This window comes from Alligator mississippiensis, chromosome 4, assembly GCF_030867095.1.
Source record: "Alligator mississippiensis isolate rAllMis1 chromosome 4, rAllMis1, whole genome shotgun sequence".
Classification (NCBI taxonomy): domain Eukaryota; kingdom Metazoa; phylum Chordata; order Crocodylia; family Alligatoridae; genus Alligator; species Alligator mississippiensis.
Genome location: NC_081827.1, coordinates 88,400,739 through 88,422,247, shown reverse-complemented (window position 1 = coordinate 88,422,247; position 21,509 = coordinate 88,400,739). Strand labels below are relative to the sequence as shown.

The 21,509-nt window shown below is 42.3% G+C and overlaps 2 protein-coding genes across 6 annotated transcripts in view; one reads left to right on the top strand and one right to left on the bottom strand.

Annotated features, from left to right (window-relative positions):
- CEP83 (centrosomal protein 83) overlaps nt 1-1,697 on the top strand; it is a 50,707-nt gene extending 49,010 nt beyond the window's left edge. For both annotated transcript variants that reach the window (XM_006267461.3, XM_019480876.2), the window contains exons 15-16: nt 78-255; nt 858-1,697. In XM_006267461.3, coding sequence (XP_006267523.1) covers nt 78-255; nt 858-1,043 — 364 coding nt within the window. In that variant the 3' untranslated portion in view covers nt 1,044-1,697. The remainder of the gene's footprint in view (nt 1-77; nt 256-857) is intronic.
- A 1,208-nt stretch (nt 1,698-2,905) lies between these two features.
- PLXNC1 (plexin C1) overlaps nt 2,906-21,509 on the bottom strand; it is a 134,958-nt gene continuing 116,354 nt past the window's right edge. For all 4 annotated transcript variants that reach the window (XM_059726195.1, XM_059726196.1, XM_059726194.1 and 1 more), the window contains 9 exons: nt 20,848-20,951; nt 17,242-17,287; nt 16,173-16,204; nt 15,980-16,087; nt 10,986-11,149; nt 10,020-10,167; nt 7,859-7,999; nt 7,707-7,781; nt 2,906-6,142 (listed from right to left, as the gene is read on the bottom strand). In XM_059726195.1, coding sequence (XP_059582178.1) covers nt 6,023-6,142; nt 7,707-7,781; nt 7,859-7,999; nt 10,020-10,167; nt 10,986-11,149; nt 15,980-16,087; nt 16,173-16,204; nt 17,242-17,287; nt 20,848-20,951 — 938 coding nt within the window. In that variant the 3' untranslated portion in view covers nt 2,906-6,022. The remainder of the gene's footprint in view (nt 6,143-7,706; nt 7,782-7,858; nt 8,000-10,019; nt 10,168-10,985; nt 11,150-15,979; nt 16,088-16,172; nt 16,205-17,241; nt 17,288-20,847; nt 20,952-21,509) is intronic.

Here is a 21,509-nt window from a genome sequence, read left to right as displayed (position 1 = left end):
GCAGCATGCAAGATAGACAGATGTACTTCTGTTGCAATATGCAATGTTTTGATCAAGTCCAATCTCTTACTTCATAGACAGAACGTTCCCTATGAAGAATACACACGTCTTCAGAAAAGGCTAAAGGATTTGCAGCGCAGACACAATGAATTCCGGAGTTTAATTCTGGTTCCTAACATACCGTCACTCAATCCAGTCAGTATAACGTCATCTACCTTGATCCCTGTGCCTGAAGTCTCTTTTCCACATCTGCAGGTGAGGATGTATTAAATTAATGTTATACAGACTCAAATTTATTATTTTATATCTTGGAATAAAAAGGCAATTGGACAGAAATACAAATAGTGACCATAAGAGATATTTTATATATACAACACTCTTTCCTTTGTACGTTTTAAGTATCCTGTCCATAAAAAATATATATATATATATATTTGTATACATGTTTTTATATCATTGTATTTCTGTCCAATTGCCTGTATTGTCAGTGGACAGGATACTTAAACCTACAAAGAGAAGAGTGTTGTCCAGTCTGTGAACTAACTTTCAGATTCATATGGAGACACTGAAAAATGCATCTCCTCACTGCAAATCTGATTCCTTCAGTTCATCTTTGCAATCTGAAGTTACTGATGTATAGGTAATATTGAGAGCAGCATGGGCAGTCTACTGACATAGAACAACTCTTTCTTGAAAACTGGAGTATCTTCCGTTTCATGAAATTGCTCCAGGACTTCAGAAAGTTAAAAAATTGGACTTGTAAAGTTACTTATAGAGGACATGGGTTGCCAACAATGGCCCTGTATGCATTGTAAAATAGCACAAATCTAATTTTTTGGTTTGTCCATAACTTCAAGGAGGAGCAGCATCAAAGGGAGCTTTCCTTGCTTCGCAAGCGACTGGAGGAGCTAGAAACCACACAGAGAAAACAACTCCAAGAGCTTGGGCCATCTGGAGAGCGAGGTAGGCTGGGACTGCACAGTGACACTGGCAGAAACAGGACAGTTGAAGAGGACAACACACAAAATGAGGACTCCAAATAAAGTGTACAAGATTTAATTGCTGCTTCCTTGTAAGTGCTTTTTAGTACTTTGCCACAAACATATGGATGTGCATCAGACTAGAAGAAATATATTCTGCATAGTTTTCTATGTATTTTTGATAGAACATAATGGTTTGTCAAGCACTAACTTGAGAGAGAAAAACTAAGAAAAAATTGTCTTCCAAATTAATTATTTATATATACCAAAATAAAGCATATAGAAAGATCATGTTGTAAAAGCCTTTTAAAGAATATTTATCAAGGTTTTTTGGATCGTGTTAATGTGCTGTTTTAAGAAAACCAAAAAAATACAACACAAGTTATTCCCAGTAATTTTTCCAGACAACTCTTGGAAACAAGTGAAGAGGGAGGCTGGAGTTGTTATGTGTGGCTGCTAGCACATGCAGAAGGGCAGATAAGGAAAGCAGGCCAAAAAGTGGATTTGCTATTCATGACAATCCAAGTCTCTTTCATGACTCAATTATGAGAGAAGCAATAATCAAGTTTTTAACAAATGCTGCATTGTAGACATATGCATATTTGCCTTTTTCAGGAATCCTAAGTTTGTATTTGTAGCTAATGGGTTGTGTGTCTGTTTTACTTATCATTAACGTATTTATCTATTCAAGGGTTAATATATTTTCTTAACTCTCCACTTTTTCTTGTATTATTTTCCCTTCTAACATCAGTGAACTTCAGTGGATTTTTTATAACCAGTAAGTAAAAATCTTCCTGCTAGTGTGGTAACAGTTCTTCACTCACATTCTAAAAATAGCTATGAGCATGTGCAGTGGTTGACCAAACAGGAACATTACTTTCTTTTTTAGTAGTTTATCCCATACTGTTTAAAAATGCATCCCTTTCAGATAAATACCGCAGAGTGAGCAGAAGACTGAGTGGCTAATGACACGAGCTGGCACTTTTCCAGTAGCATCTATCCAAACTCTTCTCTTCACCATCTGCATTTCCAGCTTCCCATAGATCATGTACATTTGAGTACTATAATAATAATAATAATGTTTTTCTGGGAAAAAAGTCTTAAATTATACACACTATCTCTACAGAATATAAGCTACATCAGTATTCTTCAGCAGTGTAATTGTTTAAAATAGTAGAAGCTGTCACTGAAAACTTCAGGAGGAATAGTCTGGAATACTAACCCAATCCTTATTTGTATCTGAGGTAGGTTTCCCAAATTTAGTATGAATGAAAATGTGCACCAGGTCGGAGGCCTTTGTGGATATCAAATGTAAGGGTAAAAATACAGTTAATTCTCTTACCTGGCATTCCCAGGGTAAGGGAATTGCTGGTTATGTAATGTAAAAACTTTGGTTATCTGAAAAAACTTGGCAGGGTTTTCTGATGGGGGAAAGGGGGCAGCAGCACCAGCAGCAGTCATGTGCGAGCTTCCCTCGTGTCTGGCCAGCTGGCTGGAAACTCTGGTTAGAGAATTCTGGTTGATGAAGTACTGGATAACAAAGATTTTACTGCAGAAGCCGGTGGTGATTTGTGGGAGATCTTGCACATAAATTAATTACAGGAAAATTATTGTGCAGGGAGAAGGTAAGATACTGTACCTCTCTTCTCCTGTGGAGCGTGGGGCCCCTTGCACCTTCTCCTCAATGGAAATGACATACCTGGATTCTGAGACTGCCGTCCTTACAAAGTGAGGAGGCCTGTTTATATGTTAGAGACAGTTTTGCAAACCTAGATAAGCGTAGCATTGACTGGCAGCATATTATAGTTTAATGTTCATTTCATGCTAGAAATTAGGTTTCTCTGAGATGCCTTCCACTTCCCTGCTAAGCGACCAAGCACATTTTTAAAATCCCAGATAGTGTTAAACACACTCAAGGACATAGGTGAGTTGACCAACTTTCAAATGTGTATTTTTTATTCTAAATAAAGCCGTACACACACCAAATGTATCTTGGATATGCACTAATTAAAAACATTTTAAAGAATAGCTTAAGTTCTATACAGCAAAAAGTACTTTACGTGTTAGTAGGGTTTAACTCTACATTATCTTGGCTGCAAAATAATGCTTTGTAAGCTAGTGTTAGAAAAAATATTGTTTGCAAGTAATAGTTATTTTGCCTGTAAACTTCTGAAAATAAGTTAAGTACACCTTGGTCTCAATGACATACAAAGCTGTTACATTTACTAGATTGCCATAACATGGCTTTATTCACAGATTGCCGTAGACAAACCTCTGAACTGACAGTTCATTTCCTCTAGATAAACACCACCAGTGGACTGCAAATACTGAGAGCATTCCAAGTGTTATAAACTCACACACGTTTACCAAAGGACTCTTATACTTTACACCACCACTTGGAGAACCTACTTCACAGCTTGGTAAATCCCAACACACGATTTAAGGCTGCTGAAGGGGCATGAATGGTACAACTACACTCACAATCTGATTCATCAGTTATTTACCAGCCAGTGGCACAAAGACTAGGATTGCTTTTGGTCCCTCTGCTTATATACAAATGTGCATTGATAGGGCCTTGCCCTCTCTACACCTTATGGAGCTTCCTGCAGAATATTTTCTACCCTTCCAACTGCAGCATTCTTGTAAGGCAGTCTCTTTCCTCCTGCTCTGAGATCTATCTAAGGTATTCCTGTACGTGAAACAATCACATTTCCTTCAAAAGTACAAATGATTGACCTGGAATTGAACTTTTAAGATGTCTGACTAAATAGGAAAGAGTGAACACCTGAGGGTTTTCCTTTTCAACAAAAAGATGTAATTTAATACAGAAGAGTAATTAGGAACATTACATCTCTAAAACAACCAAACAGAGCTGCTAATGCAGTGGTGAGGGAACACTACCCAGAGCCTAGATTGAATATTGAGTCACTTTAACACTGTGTAACAAGCTCATTTTTATCTTATGTTCACATAAAATTAGAACAGCAATTTAAATCAATTTTCTTTCAAGTAATATTATCTTGGGATGAAGAGCTACTCAAAATGGTGCCCACTGCTTTGGCAAATACCACAAGAAAAAATTGCCATGAGGAATCTTGCTGAAGAAGGTAAAGAAAGAAACCCCTAAAGGCACTGAACTTTCCTCTAGCAACAGTGCTACAACACTGCTCTAACGCATGACATGAATTTTATATTTAAACGTGGAAGATTAATTAAAATCTACACTTAGTAAGCCAAAGTGAGAATTATTAATGGCTCTTTTTTTGAATGGGTACAGGACGGAACTTGTGCAAGTGTCAGACAGATCAAAGCTAAGTGTCAGAGAGGCTTTGCTGCTACCAGTGAGTGGGTAATTAGCATTTCACAAGTCTTTGTGGCATGCCTGACCAGCCACCAGCATTTCTTGCAAAAATACCAGCTTTGGTATTCTGGTCTGCTCTGCAGCTTCTGTTCCATCAGTGAAGCATTTGCTCCTACCAGGACTTCAAACTGAGCTGTTGGCTTATCTACACAACCTCCTCTGAGCCCTAGAATTTCCAAGCTAAACTTAGGGGCTTTGCACAAGCATCATCCTTGAACTAGATACAGGACACCTCTTCCCCCTTACCTACACCTCTACCCCTGCCCCATGAGTGGCTGATGATGAAGTGGAACATCAGCATAGCACTCGCTCTGTAATTCACTTAAAACATTTGGCATGAGTTCACAAGTCCTTTGCAGATAGCAGGCAACTAACTGGGCGACTTGTTTTTAGCTGAGTCGGAGGACATGGACACATTGTGTACTGTAGGCAGGACCTCGCTCATATCATTTCAGGGCTGACGCCCTGCATGCACTACACTGGGACTGCGCTGTATTTGGGATTTCTGCCTCAGGCTTAATTGGAATGTAGGGTGCTCCCTCATTTCACCGGAGCTAACTGGAGCACTGTGGGTATTTAGTTACAAAAATCAAGGGTTAGATAAGGCAGTCAGGTAAGGACCTTGTTGGGAAATCCCAGATGTGCTATACACAGCAATAGTAGTACATTGTGCCGAACAATATAAAAATTATGCTAGACTTTTATCACCCCCCCCCCCCCCCCCCTTTTCCAGCCTCTAATTCTAAAAATAACATTTAGTTTACAAACAGAACACTTCATTCATGGTATCAGGAAAACTGCTAGCTTTATACAGTTGAGAAACTTGTGAACTACTTAATGAAAATGGCGTGGACTAAACTAACTTTTTTTCTATCTTGGGAGATAGATTTAACACTGTTTGATTTGGTCCCTGAAATAATGACGATGCGATGCAATGTGTTTATTTCCACAGTATCAAACATTCAGCTCCTCAAGAATAGGTTGGTACATTTACAACTAGATGAAAAAAATGGTAGTAGTAAGAGGTCATCAACAATGGCCGATGAAAGGTGAGATGTCCTTAAAACAGCCAATTGAGGAGGTCTTTCATTCTATGTATAATCTACTTGGAATTTATAAAATGAGATAAATACCACTTACTTTAAAGAAAAGGAGACTCACATTTTAGGCCCTGGAGAGACTTCTCCTACACTTCTACTAATATTAAAGGTGTCATAGGTGATAATTTTTCATGTGTGTAAACATATATGCATATTTGTGTGTGTAGGAGAAGGAAAGGACAAGCCCTGGAATTAAAATCATGATTTTAATCCATAGATTAAGACCATAGTTTACCCTCACAGATTGACCAGGTGGCAGGCCTACAAAAGCCATTCTCACAAGTGGTTTCTGCAGGTTTGCCTTAAGGTTTTTTAAGTCTTTCTTCAGCCAGCTATTCAAGCCCGGGTGAATGGGCACACAAGTGTGTGTATGCCAAGGAGGCTGCATGCATAGGCGTTACATTCGCACATGTTTGCATCTGCCGATATTTGACAATCTAGCTCAACAGACCTTCCTCTCTGACGTCTTACACTTAAGCAACAGTTTAAATGGTCAAGGTGGTGAACAATAGCTCACTATACATACAGCCTCCCAACCTGACTATGGTACCACTAGCTCTATTTTAGCAATTTGCCACATCTCAGCAGTGCTCTGGTCTCATCCACGTGCATTTTTTCTTCTCATCAAATAAGGCTTTTACTTGCAGAAACTGCTTCAGGGCTTCCTCTTGTCCCCCGTCTCTCTCAAGCCTAGTCAGGATCTGTTTACAGTTGTGATGGAAGGGGAAGAGGAAGGGGAAGAAAGAAGAGATTTAGTGGTTGGTACTTGTTTCATTTTTTTTAAGTCACATCTTCAGAACAGCTTAGTGGTAAGGTCTGTCTGAACTTGTGCCTATATATAACATTTTCTTCTAACATTAACATACTAATTTAGTACCTCTCTTTACAAGTCATTATAATCTCAGGATCTATAACACCTACAACACTTCTACTGAAAATAGCAATTCCAATTAAAAAAACAACCCACAAAGCTCATTTACTAAACATGAGGCCAGCCTGGTGCCATCATTTTGCGTGGTAGACAGCTTCATTTCAAATGGCTCCCTTCTGCCCTTCTCTGTAAACTATTGGTAACCAGGTGTACTGTGTCCTGGAAGTAGCACACGGGGCTTCACAGAAGAACCAGGGGGGCCTCAATCACAACGGTGGGTAGGGATTTTCCTAGGAAGAAGCTGACTTGCCACAATCTAAAAGTGGTCTGTAGCTTAAATCTGCGGGATGAGGAAGTACTTCTGATAGCTACAGCTGGCATGGGGGAGGACTAGCAACTTGGGAAACTGCCTTCATCAGAAAAAGGGCAGGCATTGTGTGCTAGGACAGCAAAAGACTAGTCGTGGCCAGGAGCAGAACATTTGCTGTAATACCCTGGTAAGGAATTTACTCTGTGCAGTTGGCTTTAATAAAGTAATAGCTATAGCATCAATGACAGAGTCCAATCTTACATTATCAGGTACAGGACTGTCCAACGTCAGAGTGGGCAGGGGCTGCATCCTCCCAGGCTGCAACGCCCTAGCCTTCACTGCACCAAAACAGTGCTTCCATGCTGCCCTGAGCCTTCCTCTAGGGGTGGGGGAAGGCAGGGGGAGCTGAAAGAGAGAAGGGGAGCCTGGACACCCTGTCAGCATCCACAGGAAAGAAATGGGGAGAGCAGTCCTCAGACTGGAGCACATGAGTTGCAGCTTAACCCCTTAAGGGCCACATGTGGTTTGCAAGCTGCTAGTTGGACAACTCTGATCTGGCAGAATGAATCCTGAATCTCTAAGTGAAACGCAAACCCTAAGATGCTGTAGAACACATGGTCTTACTGGAGTTTCAGGAAGAATTTAAATACACTTGTGTGAAAAAAAATGATGGCAGGAGACAAGATGTGTTTTGAATTGAGTTGTACAGTTTATCTGGGCAAGTTACTCTTGCTAGGCATTCATTCTGTGCAGATTCAAGGACTGACACCTGCTGAATCATTAACACCCATCTTTGATGTGCCAGAAGTGTGGTCACCAACCTTTTCAGGTTGCAGGCTGGAATGACCCAGTGCGGGTCAGAGGAAGACAGGCACTAGTACCTGGCTGCTGCAGCAAAATGAAAAACAGAAGTGCGTGCCACTGAAGCCCTATGTCTGCAGGCCAGGTTGTTAACCCCCGTGCTAGAAGGTCTGACAGGTATTGCCCGGGCTATACCTCGCTTAACTTGGATGTAAGACTTCACAAGCCTGAAAACACCAATCAACACTAAAATGGAATAAGATGAAACAACATGTATTCTTACTTCCTCATGGTAAGTTTTTATGTATCTGTAGATTGCAGTCAAGGCCACTTCCTCATTGAATTCATTTTCATGTTTCTGCAACAGAAGTAAAAGCTGGTGAGACGCTTCTCCTTTAAGCACAACATATTGGTAAAGTGTCTACTTAACAATACCTTAGATTCCTGAATTAAAAAGTCTTCTACTTCTGAAGAGGACAATGGAGGCAAATCCCTGATTGCTTTATAGTAAGCTTTCACCTCCTCCTTGTAAAGTGGAATATCCTTGGCATAGAGAAGTTTATTTGTTGGTGCTTCCTTTAAAAGAAAAACATAATTTGAAGCACAGTCAAATTTAACAGCACACATTTGCCTTTGAGCCCACCTCCACACAGTTGAATAGTGTGTTTGCTGCATTTTCCTTTTTGTCTGATTCATTTGGTTTGCAGTGCTTACATGCTAAGAGCCAAGATTATTTCTGAAATGCAAGACATAGAATAAATGCTGAGCTTTGGCAACATAAAGCATTGTATTGCATGACAGCTAGTGTATAATTATTTCTACTGGTCTCAGGAGTATTAATTAAAATATCTGCCCCTTCAGTAAACTGTACTTATTTTTCAGGCAATTTAAAGCTTCTGAAAGCTGAAATTATATACAGAATATGGGAAATGGCTGTTCAGGCTTCCCTAGATACCTGCTGGAAGAACTTTATAAACCCTGCCTGACAATGGACTTCCATCCATCAGGAATAGGATAGTGTTATGAGTTTTCAGTAATGACTATTTTAAATATTGTGTGCACTTTTAATTAAAATATCATCATCAGCTTTTAAATATGAAAAATATGCTTTTTTCCAAGCAACTGAGGAATGTTTAAATTTATAACTAAAAAATAATGCAAATATTTTATGGCGTTTTCAATTCTATAACTGCATTCTTAATGCATGTAACCAATACAAGCCATTGTATCAGTAGGTTTATAAGGGAAATGGTCCATAGAACAGTGAGCATAAATGTAACAAAGCAAAGTCTCAAATGTTCAGTGGTTTGGTGTTTTCATCAAACCAGTAGTGTATTTAGTTTTAGTTCAAGACATCTCAAGTCCTATAAACAAACAGAAGCATATTTTCTTTTTTTTTTAATTAAACTTTTATGGATGGCCAAAGCAGTTCAGATGAAATAAGAAATTACTTGTTTTTTATATGAAACATGCTTTTAAGCTCAAAAATGTTTAGTTAATATTTTTTTAGCCTTATATACTTCCAATCTGGGGGCGGAAGAAGGGGAAGTATTGGCAGATCCCCCTGCATCCCCTCCCCCCCCCCCCACACACACTATTTTTAAAGCATTTCTAACAGATAATTCAAGATGTTCTAGAAATTTCATGATAGTGCATGTCTTCTCAAGTTTTACAGACTGAGACCTCAAATCAAAGAGGTTATGATATATTCAAGTAAGCAGCCAATACACTGCAAAGAGAACAGCATAACATCTCCACCATTAGGCACTTTGCCAGCTATGCAGCAATCTTAGCTGAATACTACACTAACATTTTACAGAAAGATCTGACTTTCCAATCAAACTGAGAATACATATGACATTTCCTTGTGAAATCCTTCATTGCTTTATCCATCAGGATTATTCAATTCCATATTTTTGCATGAGAGGCAATGGAATTCTGGCCTTTTTTAAGAAAATAGGAGTTCTGCCTTTCATTGACTTCAGTATTTGGGGTTAGAGGTGCACTGATACATTGGTCTAATATCAGACACGTACCCCGTGTTTGGGCAGAGGTGGGGCGTTGAGCCAGGCCTGCGGCTGGCAGTGGCGGTGCCTGGAGAGGAGCAGCAGCTAAATTTAGGGTGGATGCAGCAACCTCCCAGTGCCGCCGGTGCCTGCTCCGAGCCCAGCCCCTGCTGAGAAGAGCCCCGCACAGCCACACTCTGCCCTACGCTGATCCAAGGGGCACATGACCTGCGCCCCCCGGTCCCATCGCAGGTTGCAAGCAGCGGCAGAAGCTACCTCCCCCCCAACCATGAGCCGTGGCTCTGCCCCCTCCCCACTCTGCCTGGGCAGCACCTGCCCCCTAACTCACTGTGGGAGGCATTGATCTGCCCCCCCCCCCCCCGCACACCCTTTCACCACACCAGACTTACCAGCTGGAGGCAGCTGTATCGGAAATCAGATCGGTATCTGCCTATATGCCTCTTTAAATATCGGCTATTGGTATCAGCTCCAAAAACCTGTCAGTGCACCCCTATTTGGGGTTTTACCCCTAAAATATTGCACGGTTAAAAATATTTTTTGCTCAGGAAACCGAGAAGGCCAAGCATTACCTTTCCCAGCTGATGTTCTGTTAAAGAAAAGGCATCCATGAAAGCTTGTGCAATTACTGATAAACAACCATCTATATGTGGAGTCTTCTTAATATCAAAGACAAACTGGGGGTTCTTCAATATATTCACCCAGAAGCGAAGAGGAAGACTGGTCAGAGAAAGAAGCAGTTTTAATTCAACAGCTCCAATCAGATGACAAGACAATATTTGGCCTCTAGCATACTATCCAAATAGGCACAAGCCTGACGTGCTTATTCATTGCAAGGAAGAATAACAGTGAGTGTTACAAAGCTAGCAAAAAAACAGCCAAGCCCACTACAATTTATTCCAGAAGCTATGATGTTTTATACCATAATACCCCTCTAGTTGCTGTATTACAGTTACCCTATTGGCATGGTTTGACTACATCAGGGGTTGTCAACTGGGGTACCTGTTCCCCTGGGGGTACTTGGCAAGGCCCTAGGGGGTACACGTGGGTGAGTGGGGATGGAGCGCCACTGCCCGCCAGCCCGCACCACCGCCCTCCCAGCCAGGAGCAGGGGTGGGGTGAGGGCAGCAGCAGCCCTCTGCACTGCTGTCAACACCATCCACTACCCTGCGCTGTCACTGCTCTGCATCCAGCTGCGCCACCCAGTCTGGCCAACCGCCAGGGGTACAGTTACTAAAGAAGGCTGAAAACCCCTGGACTACATGGATTCAAGATAAGTTAGTGAGCAATTTAAAGTTTCTGAGCTTTATGAAAAATCTCACTTAATAGCAACATTGCTTCCTTTTGAGTCATCACTATATGGTCACCATGTAACACCCAGATTATGTAATAAAGCTTGGCAGTTGTTATTGTAACAGCTCTCATGCTCACGGTTAAAAGCATCCCACTGTAGTTTCTCAAATACACACTGAGAAAGTATGTGTGGGCCATGCGCGCGTGCACACACACACGCACACACACACACACAAAATATGTACCTGTTGGTTTTCCATATATGAACCACATCAGGATCTGTGATCTTTTTACTTTCAGCCTGAGCATCCAAGAAGTCAAAAAAGTATTTGATAGCAACAGGGGCTTTATTGTTAGGTAAGCTCCAGATGCTTCTGAAGAGTTTTTCAACAACGGAATGAATTGCAACCTGAAAAGCAAAAGAAAGTCATTCTACTATTATGTGAAAAGGACGAGATTTCTTGAGATGAGGGGGAGGGCAAATGCACCCCAGGGGATCTATACTTAGAAACTCAAAATGTCTTTGCGGTAAACACCTAAAACTGACAAATGGGATGATCGCAACTAAAAAGGAAACTGAAAACATCACTGTGAGCTGCCCTGATGTGTCACTAGTTATGTATCTTTGTTTTGTCAACAGGGAAAATTGTAGTAAAACTTAAAAGTGAACCGTTCGTGGAAGGAATGGCTTGTGGCTGTTCCTGCATTTTATGATGCATCAAGAAAACATCAAACATTTTTTCTAAGGTACTGTTTGTACCCTTTTTAATGATATCTGATAGATCTGCAATATGTCACTTCTTATTTGGGGTTTGGAGCAGGAGAGAAGTTATTAAGATTTCTAGGCTAGAGCACAGGTCTAGTGGTGTTACAAGTGGATCTGCAGTTTTTCCTCCTTGCTGATGACTTGGTGTTGATTTAGTTTTAACCCTTGTCTACACTGCAAAGTTCTGTTGGCAAAGCTGTCAGGTAGAGGTAAGAAAAGATCACATCCCATAGACAACATAGTTCTGCAGCAAAGCCTCTGTTGTTGGGTGCAACTCTCCCAGCAAGAAGCTTGTTCTTTTTGCAGGGCTGTGGTAGCCAAAAAACTCCTGCTTTCAAAGATACATCCACACCAGAGGGCTCAGCAATGTCAGCAGCTGTTGGTGTAGGTAAAGCAGCCTCAGGCTCAGTCCCTGTAGTGTAACCATAGCCTGAATTTAAGATTACAGTTTTGGTTGTCACTTGGAAAACTAGACAAACAACTCTGTCTCTCCCCGCCCCCGCCCTCCTCTCCTTGCCAAGAAAAAATCCTCACAAAATAGGGAAAGAGGAAAACTTACTGAAAAATTCCCTGACACACTTCATACAGTATTATTAACCTACATACAGTGGCAAACACAAATGCCCCCCTTTGTTTTCTATTCTGCCTTGTAATAAGGTTTGAATCCCGTTTTTAAGACCAATAGCAAGATAGGGCTGCTGATAACCAGGGATCCTGGTTTTCTCTGATAAAGAAAATCTACAATTTTCAGATTTTAAAAAGTAACCCAAAATCCACATTTTCCTGTGATTAAAATGAAATACTGCTATTATTTTATATTTATATATAAAGTGTTTCATTTTAATCATGAAAAAATGTGGATGTGGGGTTACTTTTTTAAATCTGAAAATTGGGATTTTTTTTTTAATCAGAGAAAACCAGAATCCCTGCTGATAACTTCCTGACTGGGTGCTGGCTACTTTGGTTGCAGTAACAAGGCCAACTACAGCGCACACACAAAGGGGGTCAACACAGTGACAGTTCATATGATCTTTGGGACACACAAGTTCTATCACAGCAATCTCAAAGCACTACTTTATCCTAATGCTACTATGTGAAGCATAATGCCATAGCCTCAATAAATGATTGAGGAATGCCTCAATGCCTTACTGGATCTGGTATTGGCAATGGGTGATGATATGGTAGGGGACCTACAGATCGGTGGCCATCTGGGGGACAGTGATCACCTAATAATAGAATTCTTCATAAGACGTCGAGTGGGTAAGGTAACTAGTAGGGTGAAAGTGCTAGACTTTAGGAAAGCTGATTTCAATGAACTCAGGCGATTAGTCAAGGATGCACTGCAGAGTAGGAGTTTTGAAGTGATAGGAGCCCAGGAAGGGTGGCTGTGCCTTAAGGAAATGATCCTTCGGGCACGAAGGGAAATGATCCCGATGCAAGGAAAAAGAGGGAAGGGGGCCAGGAGGCTTCCTTGGCTGACCAGAGAAATCCAGGGCAGCCTACAGGCCAAAAGGGGTGCACATAAAAAGTGGAAACAGGGAGAGATCACCAAAGACGAATATACCTCCTCTGCTCGTGCTTGTAGGGAGGCAGTTAGATGGGCCAAAGCTACCATGGAGCTGAGGATGGTATCCCAAGTAAAGGATAACAAGAAATTGTTTTTTAGATATATAGGGAGTAAAAGGAAGGCCCAGGGAGGAATAGGACCCCTACTAAATGGGCAGAAACAATTGGTGACAGACAGGGGGGACAAGGCTGAACTCCTCAATGAGTTCTTTGCCTCAGTGTTCCTAAGACAGGGGCACGACAAGTCTCTCACTGGGGTTGTAGAGAGGCAGCAGCAAGGCGCCAGACTACCACGCATAAACCCTGAGATGGTGCAGAGTCACTTGGAGGAACTGGATGCCTTTAAGTGGGCAGGCCCGGATGAGCTCCATCCGAGGGTGCTGAAGGCACTGGCCGACATCATTGCACAGCCACTGGCGGGAACGTTTGAACACTCGTGGCGCACGGGCCAAGTCCCGGAGGACTGGAAAAGGGCCAATGTGGTCCCCATTTTCAAGAAGGGGAGGAAGGAGGACCCGGGCAACTATAGGCCAGTCAGTCTCATCTCCATCCTTGGCAAAGTCTTTGAAAAAATTATCAAGGCTCACATTTGCGAGAGCCCGGCAGGACAAATTATGCTGAGGGAAAACCAGCACGGGTTTGTAGCAGGCAGATCATGCCTGACTAATCTAGTCTCTTTTTATGACCAGGTTACAAAACACCTGGACGCAGGAGTAGGGGTGGATGTCGTATACTTAGACTTCAGGAAGGCCTTCGATACGGTATCCCACCCCATACTGGTGAACAAGTTAAGAGGCTGTGACTTGGATGACTGCACAGTCCGGTGGGTGGCGAATTGGCTAGAGGGTCGCACCCAGAGAGTCGTGGTGGATGAGTTGGCTTCGACCTGGAAGGGTGTGGGCACTGGGGTCCCCGCAGGGCTTGGTCCTTGGACCGATACTCTTCAATATCTTCATCAGCAACTTGGACGAGGGAGTGAAGTGTACTCTGTCCAAGTTTGCAGATGACACAAAACTGTGAGGAGAAGTGGACAAGCCGGAGGGCAGGGAACAGCTGCAAGCAGACCTGGACAGGTTGGACAAGTGGGCAGAAAACAACAGAATACAATTCAACAAGGAGAAATGCAAATTGCTGCACCTAGGGAGGAAAAATGTCCAGCATACCTACTGCCTAGGAAATGACCTGCTGGGTGGCACAGAAGTGGAAAGGGATCTTGGAGTCCTAGTGGACTCCTAGATGAACATGAGCCGGCAGTGTGACGAAGCCATCAGAAAAGCTAATGGTACTTTATCGTGCATCAGCAGATGCATGACGAATAGATCCAAGGAGGTGATACTTCCCCTGTATCAGGCGCTGGTCAGACTGCAGTTGGAGTACTGCGTGCAATTCCAGGCACCGCACTTCAAGAGGGATGCGGATAACCTGGAGAGGGTCCAGAGAAGGGCCACTCGTATGACTAAGGGCTTGCAGGCCAAGCCCTGTGAGGAGAGACTAGAGAACCTGGACCTCTTCAGCCTCCGCAAGAGAAGGTTGAGAGGCGACCTTGTGGCTGCCTATAAGTTCATCACGGGGGCATAGAAGGGAATTGGTGAGGTTTTATTCACCAAGGCGCCCCCGGGGGTTACAAGTAATAATGGCCACAAGCTAGCAGAGAGCAGATTTAGACTGGACATTAGGAAGAACTTCTTCACAATTCGAGTGGCCAAGGTCTGGAACAGGCTCCCAGGGGAGGTGGTGCTCTCCCCTACCCTGGGGGTCTTCAAGAGGAGGTTAGATATGCATCTAGCTGGGGTCATCTAGACCCAGCACTCTTTCATGCCTATGCAGGGGGTCGGACTCGATGATCTATTGAGGTCCCTTCCGACCCTAACATCTATGAATCTATGATTAATTGAAAGACATTTGAAAGACTGTTTCTGTTTTTTTGTTCCCAAGCCTATAAACGTACTTCTTCCCCAGCAGACAGTTCATGTATCAGTTTTCCAGCGCTGGATGTTACTAGGCCAACATCTGGGAAACTGCAAGGGCATAATTCACTTTTGTGGCTCTTTGGCACATGGCCCATCTCCTCTCTTTTTGGACATTAGGTACTAGCATACCACAAGCAATTATATATTAGATGATTTATAAGGTGAGGAGGGCCATAATAATCTAATCTATACACCTCCATAGAATTTCTTCCAATACATATACTGATAACATTTTAAAATAATATGTTGCTGCTAAGAGTTTTATATGTTGTTGGATTAATTAATACATAATAAACCCCTCATTAATATGTAACAAAGTATTTTTTGGTGAAAGAAGCAGTTGTTGCTCCTAAAGTTGTATACCATGGGAATCAGACACCCTAACTGTAGGAGATACCATCTCAAACTTCAAAATTAACTTTCAGGGTCCAACTTGAGACACTTGACTCTCAGGCAGATGGCCAGTGCTCTGAAAATCAGGTCTCTTTTTGTTGGGTTTCTAAAATTCAGGCTTTTGAAAGTTCAGGCTGAAATCTGTCTCTCTAGTGGTTGAAATCTATGGAAATCAATAGCAAAAATTCATTTTTTTTTTTTTTTGCTTTTTCTGGAAGCACAAGAAAAAAAGTCTAAAAACTCAACAAGCCAAACCCCCATTATTTATAGGGCTTTATGCTAAAAGGGGAGGGTTGAAACTATTGGGGCAATGTGTTAATAGATACCTTTTATCTCTTAGGTTTTAGGGTTCCACTGTGCCAGTCTAAAATGCAGAAGGGTTTCTGCAGTGGGTAAAAATCTGTAGCTATCAGGGTGATTTTGCAACTTTACATTTTTAACTGCCATACACATATCCAGAATTTGCATAATTTCCGGTCTGATTTCTGTTTGTGCTGAGCTAAGCATAAGACCAAACCTACGCTGAAATAAAACTCTCTGTTACCTTGGTAGACAGCAGCTTTGTCAGATACATTTCTTTTACTTTGAATTTCTGCTTTCCTTTGGTTTTTGCTCCCTGAATATCTTTCACTGTTTCAGAGTTCGGTAAAATCTACAGTAAAAAGATTATAGATGTTATACAGACACGATCTTTCAGCATTAAGAAAACCTGCCATTTAATTTTGCATTTAACTCACCAAATGACAGTATTCATCAGAGTAATCCACATCTAAAGAACAGAAAGGGGAGCGGGGAGGGGAAAGAATAAATCAGTCAATCAGTCACATAAACTAATGGGCATTTTTAAGGCTAGTTTATGTTTTGACTTTTCTCTCATGAAGTCCAAGCCTCACTGTACACTCCTAAGCAAACTAACCAGAGCTTAGGTGTCCTGAGGTGAAGAAGTGCCACACTTACTCTCTGAACAGCACATGAGCTGAGAGGAGCTGAAGAAATGGGTGGAGCACTACTACCAAACCCTTACCTTCCACCTGTCTTTGGTGAGCACAGCTGTGCCAGCACAAGGCTGGCATGAAGTGCTCCTTCTGTAGCAGGAATTTGCAATTCCAAGGTTTTATTCATGGTTAAAAGTCTGTGATGTAGTCAAGCCCTAGGGGGCAGGCCGAGGTCAGCTTTTGCCCTGGAAAGCACATACAAGCAAAAGGTTTCTTTTCAGAAAAATGGGCCGCAAATGGGTAAGCAGGCCATAGGGGATGGGAGAGCAAGATCAGCCTGCAGCATCCCTGGAGTACAAGTGCAGGGAAGCTTTGTGCCTGTGTGTATCCTGCAATTACCAGTGTGTTATTGAAACAGCTGAGTCAGGAATCCTAAGAAGCTTCGAAATGTGAATAATGGAACAAAAGGAGGACTCTGAAGTTGTGTATTGCTTATTACTACAGCTATCCAACTGCTCAGCGTCCTCAGTGCAACCTCATTCTCAGTGGCCTGTGCACCTGTGATTTTTACACTTCCTTGTCTTGCTTAGTCTCTGCATCTTTAAGCATCCCCGTGTCTGTGATTTGTTGCTTTTTTGTCCCTTTTTTTGGCCTGCTCCCCGTGATGCCCTGCTGTGCTGCTGTCTGTCACAGACCCACAGCCAGATTAAAATAGTTGCCTCTTTTGCTTATTTCCAGCGAACTGACATGTTTCTGACAGTGTCTTCCTGAGATGCAAACTACCAGGAACAAAAATCTCTACAAAGTTATTACTAATCCTTTAGTCTTTTTATTAAAATAAAAATAAAACAGTCCTTGGTTGTTTTGTTACCTGGTGTTTTCTTTTTAAGGACTTTGACAGTTGCGCCATCCGAAATCTGAAAGCAAAAACAAAATATAAATATGTATGACCCGTAACTAAGGAAGACCTTGATTTCCTTTCCTCTTCCCTATCATACACGTTAACTCACAGTGTGAGCTGTGCCAGCATTCTCTATCCTCCACACAGCATTCACAGCTGGTCTCACTCAGTGCTGATTTTCAGAGTCGCTGAGGTTTGAATTTCTCTCTGGAACTGTATGAATAGCACTCCTCTGAAAACAGGTGCTTGAAGGCTCTCTCTTTTGCCAAGTTTTGCTCATTTATTCTTGCTCTGGCTATTACTTTTTAGGTTTAGTAACCCATCCCAGGCACTGTTTTGTGGTCTTCTGTATATTATTATTCCTGTCCAGTGGGGACCAACATTTTTGTCTGGAGTGTCACAAATGAAACCCTATGTTCTCCCTGAGTACCATTCCAAGCCCTTGCCCCTGCCAATCTGCTGCTCTGCTTTTTTCTCCCTACTATCTGCTGCTCTGATTGCTGCACCCTGACCTATCTGCTGCTGTGTTGCCTGCTCCTTTCTCAATCTGCTGCAGGCCACGCACAGAGGCTGCCCATGCCACTTGTGGCACACATGCTGCAGGCTGGCACCCCCTCTGTTTCAGTGGCTTTTCTGCAGGATTGGTACAAGGATGAGGTGCCCCTTAACTCAATCCAAATCTCCACTGGGAGGGAGGGGAGAGGATGGTGTGGAAGTGCACAATGCTTTATGCCCCTTTCTGCATGGGAAGGAGAGTCCTGTGGGTCTATGGGGTGTGGATGACCTGGACTCATGTGTCCTAAGAGCTGGGTTCAACCTTCAGTTTACAGAATGATTAAGATATCAGTGTCATGTAAAATTCTGCTTTGTTTTTATACACTTGAAGTTAGCTGTCCAGGTGCCTTGAGATTTCTAGGAAAAATCCAGGTCCTCCCTCCTTGAATAAACACTACTGTGTTCAGGCAGTAAATATTCTCTTAAAAAGAAAACAGCGAGTCACACTCTTGCAGTCAAAGAACGACTCCAAAGCTAATCCTGTGGAGTACTCTGGCAATGCTCTGCTGTTGAATGCTGTGTTTTGCCAAGTGCTAGCATACTGTGCTCTATAATTACAAAAACAACTGGCCAGCCCTACACCGGGAGCACTGCCTAAATAATGTAAATGTCTTTTAAAACTGTGGCAGCACGCCCAACCTGGAAACCAGCTTAAACATTAAGTTAGTTTATCCAAAGCTGTGCCTCATGCCAAAGAAACCTGGCCCATATGCTTGCGCTTGGGAGATAAACATGGATTATTTTACAAGGATATGCATTTTTAAAGAAAAGGTCTTCTTTTTATCAGGCAGTGCCTCCCAGCTCATGCACACCTACAGGAACGCTTTAACATAAAGCATTTTAAACCACTGTAGTGACAAATTTTCTAGGGCTAGTTTTTGTGACTTGGAACGAGCCTCCCACACAGGGATCAGAGGGAGAATAAGACTCCATCCTACCAGGATCTTGGGTTTGGGCACACAGGTGTCAGCTGAGTTCAGTAAAGCCTTGTTTCCAACCTGGTGCCCTTTAGGCATTTCAGAGGAGAGGCAGTGCAGTATTTTACTGCTGAAAGAGAGCAGTTACCTTTCAGGGGTGAGGGAGAAGCAGAGAAGAAATTGTTCTTTCTATGGGAACTGATGACAATAGGGCAGCTCAACTTTGGGCTGTGTCTGAGACACATGCTGGCCCTTTGCATCTAAACAGAAAAAAACCTCTTCCTTTCTGACTGTAGCTGCTATTTTTTCACCATGACATGTAAAAAAGAAGGCCTTTCTAACTCTCCTGATGCCTAAATAACTTGTTCAGACCTTAACTGCTTCCATGGACAATTGAATCATTACTGCTCTGCAAGGTCACACCTTCAGGGCCAGATGCTCTCATGTCTTTTCTGCATAGGGTACAGGCATTGTAGAAGAGGCAGGAGCCTAGCTCTGCCTGTCTTCTCCTGCACAGCTCCCTAGGACCCATATATGCTGGATCATTGGATATTACATTCAGTTTTTTTGACCTTGTACCCCTGGTCCTGCATAAATCTGAAAGCAATGACTAGTGAGCAGGTATGAAAACTGCCGCCTGACTTCATCCTTAATGGGAGGTCCAACCTCATAGTGACTACTGGCTGCCTTCATGGCAACAATAGTGCAAATATAATATATGGCACACCAGTGTCTCTAGTCAAGAAAAGTAAGAGTAGTAGAGTAAAAGGAATATGCAAAGCACGAAGTGCCAAGGAGTACTGGGAGGAAGTAGGTGAATTTTGTCTTTTGTAGAATACAGCCAAACCCTACAAAATTAAATACAAAGCCCTTGTATTAACACAGCATTAAAGCTGCTCTCTCAACTTAAAAGCTAAAAGTCAAGCATTGCAAACTGCCTAAATTTCCAAAGAGCAACAAGTGATTTTGGGTGCCTTCATGTGTTTGCACATTCAGTTTGAGAGACCTGAAAGAGGCCAGATGGCACTAGTACTTTCTGACAAAAAAAATCAAGCTAGTTTAGGTTGGGTAGTCAAAAAATTGTCAGTCATTTTTGAAAATGATGGCCAAGGTGCCTAGAACACCATTAATGAAGCATTAGAGTTCATATATTTTCTTTTCCTGTTTTTCAAGTGGATATATTTGCATTCTCCTTCCTATTGTTAGTTGCTTCCAATAAAACTGGAGGATTAAAGGAGTCAATACTTACTGTAACACTAATTGCTCATGCATAAAATATGAGATTTTCCATATCACACTATTTCTGGTCAGATAAAGTGAACTTGTGCCTGATAGACTCCCAGAAGGATTTTTGTATGTGGTTGGTAAGATATAATTGGTCTAGTTAAAAATTTGCAAGGAAAAACAAAAACAGCCTGGAAATTAACTTGTTTTCCTACACTTGAAACATTTACACAGACAGTTACAAGAACATGGCCAGTGACCAGCTAAACCACATTTATACTGTACAAAGAACAGAATTTGTGACTTTAACCTGTGTCCACTACCATCTGAACATACTGAGTGCCTGCACTAGCTTTCTGTAGAAAATGGGGCTTATATCATCTCCACAGACCAAACACATGAGGGGAGGTAATCAAATACTTAATCAGATCTAAATCTATCCATTTTTGAGCACTGTTACATATACATTCAAGTTGAAGTTGCAGGTCTCCAAATATGTACAAAATGTTGACTCATTCAAAGAAAGCTGCAACACTATATCTGGAGCATTCACATGACACAAGAGTATAGAAGACAGGCAGAGGAAGGGTTGGGTTTAAGGCACTGGACTGTAACTTAAACCCAATTCTGTCTACCACAGACTCCCTCTGGGACCCAAGGAGAGTCAAAATTTCAAAAGAGAACTCAGTATCTTCAATCAGCCAGCCTCTGATTGATCCAGTTCAAGCATGGATTTTTTAAAGATGGCAGCACACAGCAGTTACTTAACCCTTTTCAAAACCTGGTCTCCACTGTATTGGACATTCAGACTTACAATTGCTGGACCTGTTTTACCAGAAGAAATAGGTTCCTAATATGACTGCACTAATTTCATTCTTACCCCATAGTGACCAATGGTGTTTAGCTTTGTTTTCCCATCTTCCAGAATCAGGGAGGACTCGTCTATATCTGACAGTTCTTTTTGCTGTGCACCAGACTGAAGTTCTGTAAAACAATCACAACAGAGAAACTATCACACGCTAAACCAATCCCCATTCCCCGTATTTTGAATTATATAGTATTTTTGGATTGATGATCCTGATCTGAGTTTTGCTAAGCACCGTCTGTGTGCTAGTTCCTATGAGTGTGATTTAGTAGGCTCTGGACCATCTTGGGACTGGACCACTTGGAGGCATATCCCCTTAGGCCAGAGGTGTCAAACATACAGCCTGTGGACTGGATTTGGCCTACAGACCTGGGTCATTTGGCCCTTGATGGGTGGACAGGAGAACCTTCCTGAGGCTGTATCCAAATGCCTGGGTGTGGGAAGAAGCCCAGTGGCTTGTTCCTGGGGTGATAGCCAGGCACCCAGGTGACAGCTGCCCCACTGGAGCTCCAGCAGCACCATGGGAAGAAGCCCAATGCCACAGCTTGTTCCTAGGGAAGCATACAAGCACACAAGATGCCAGAGCCTCTTGCCACAGAGTCCTGGACCAGAAACGGGTGTCCATGAGCCCATTCCAGCCCAAGGAGCCAGCCCTGCACTAATCACCTGACCAGTGG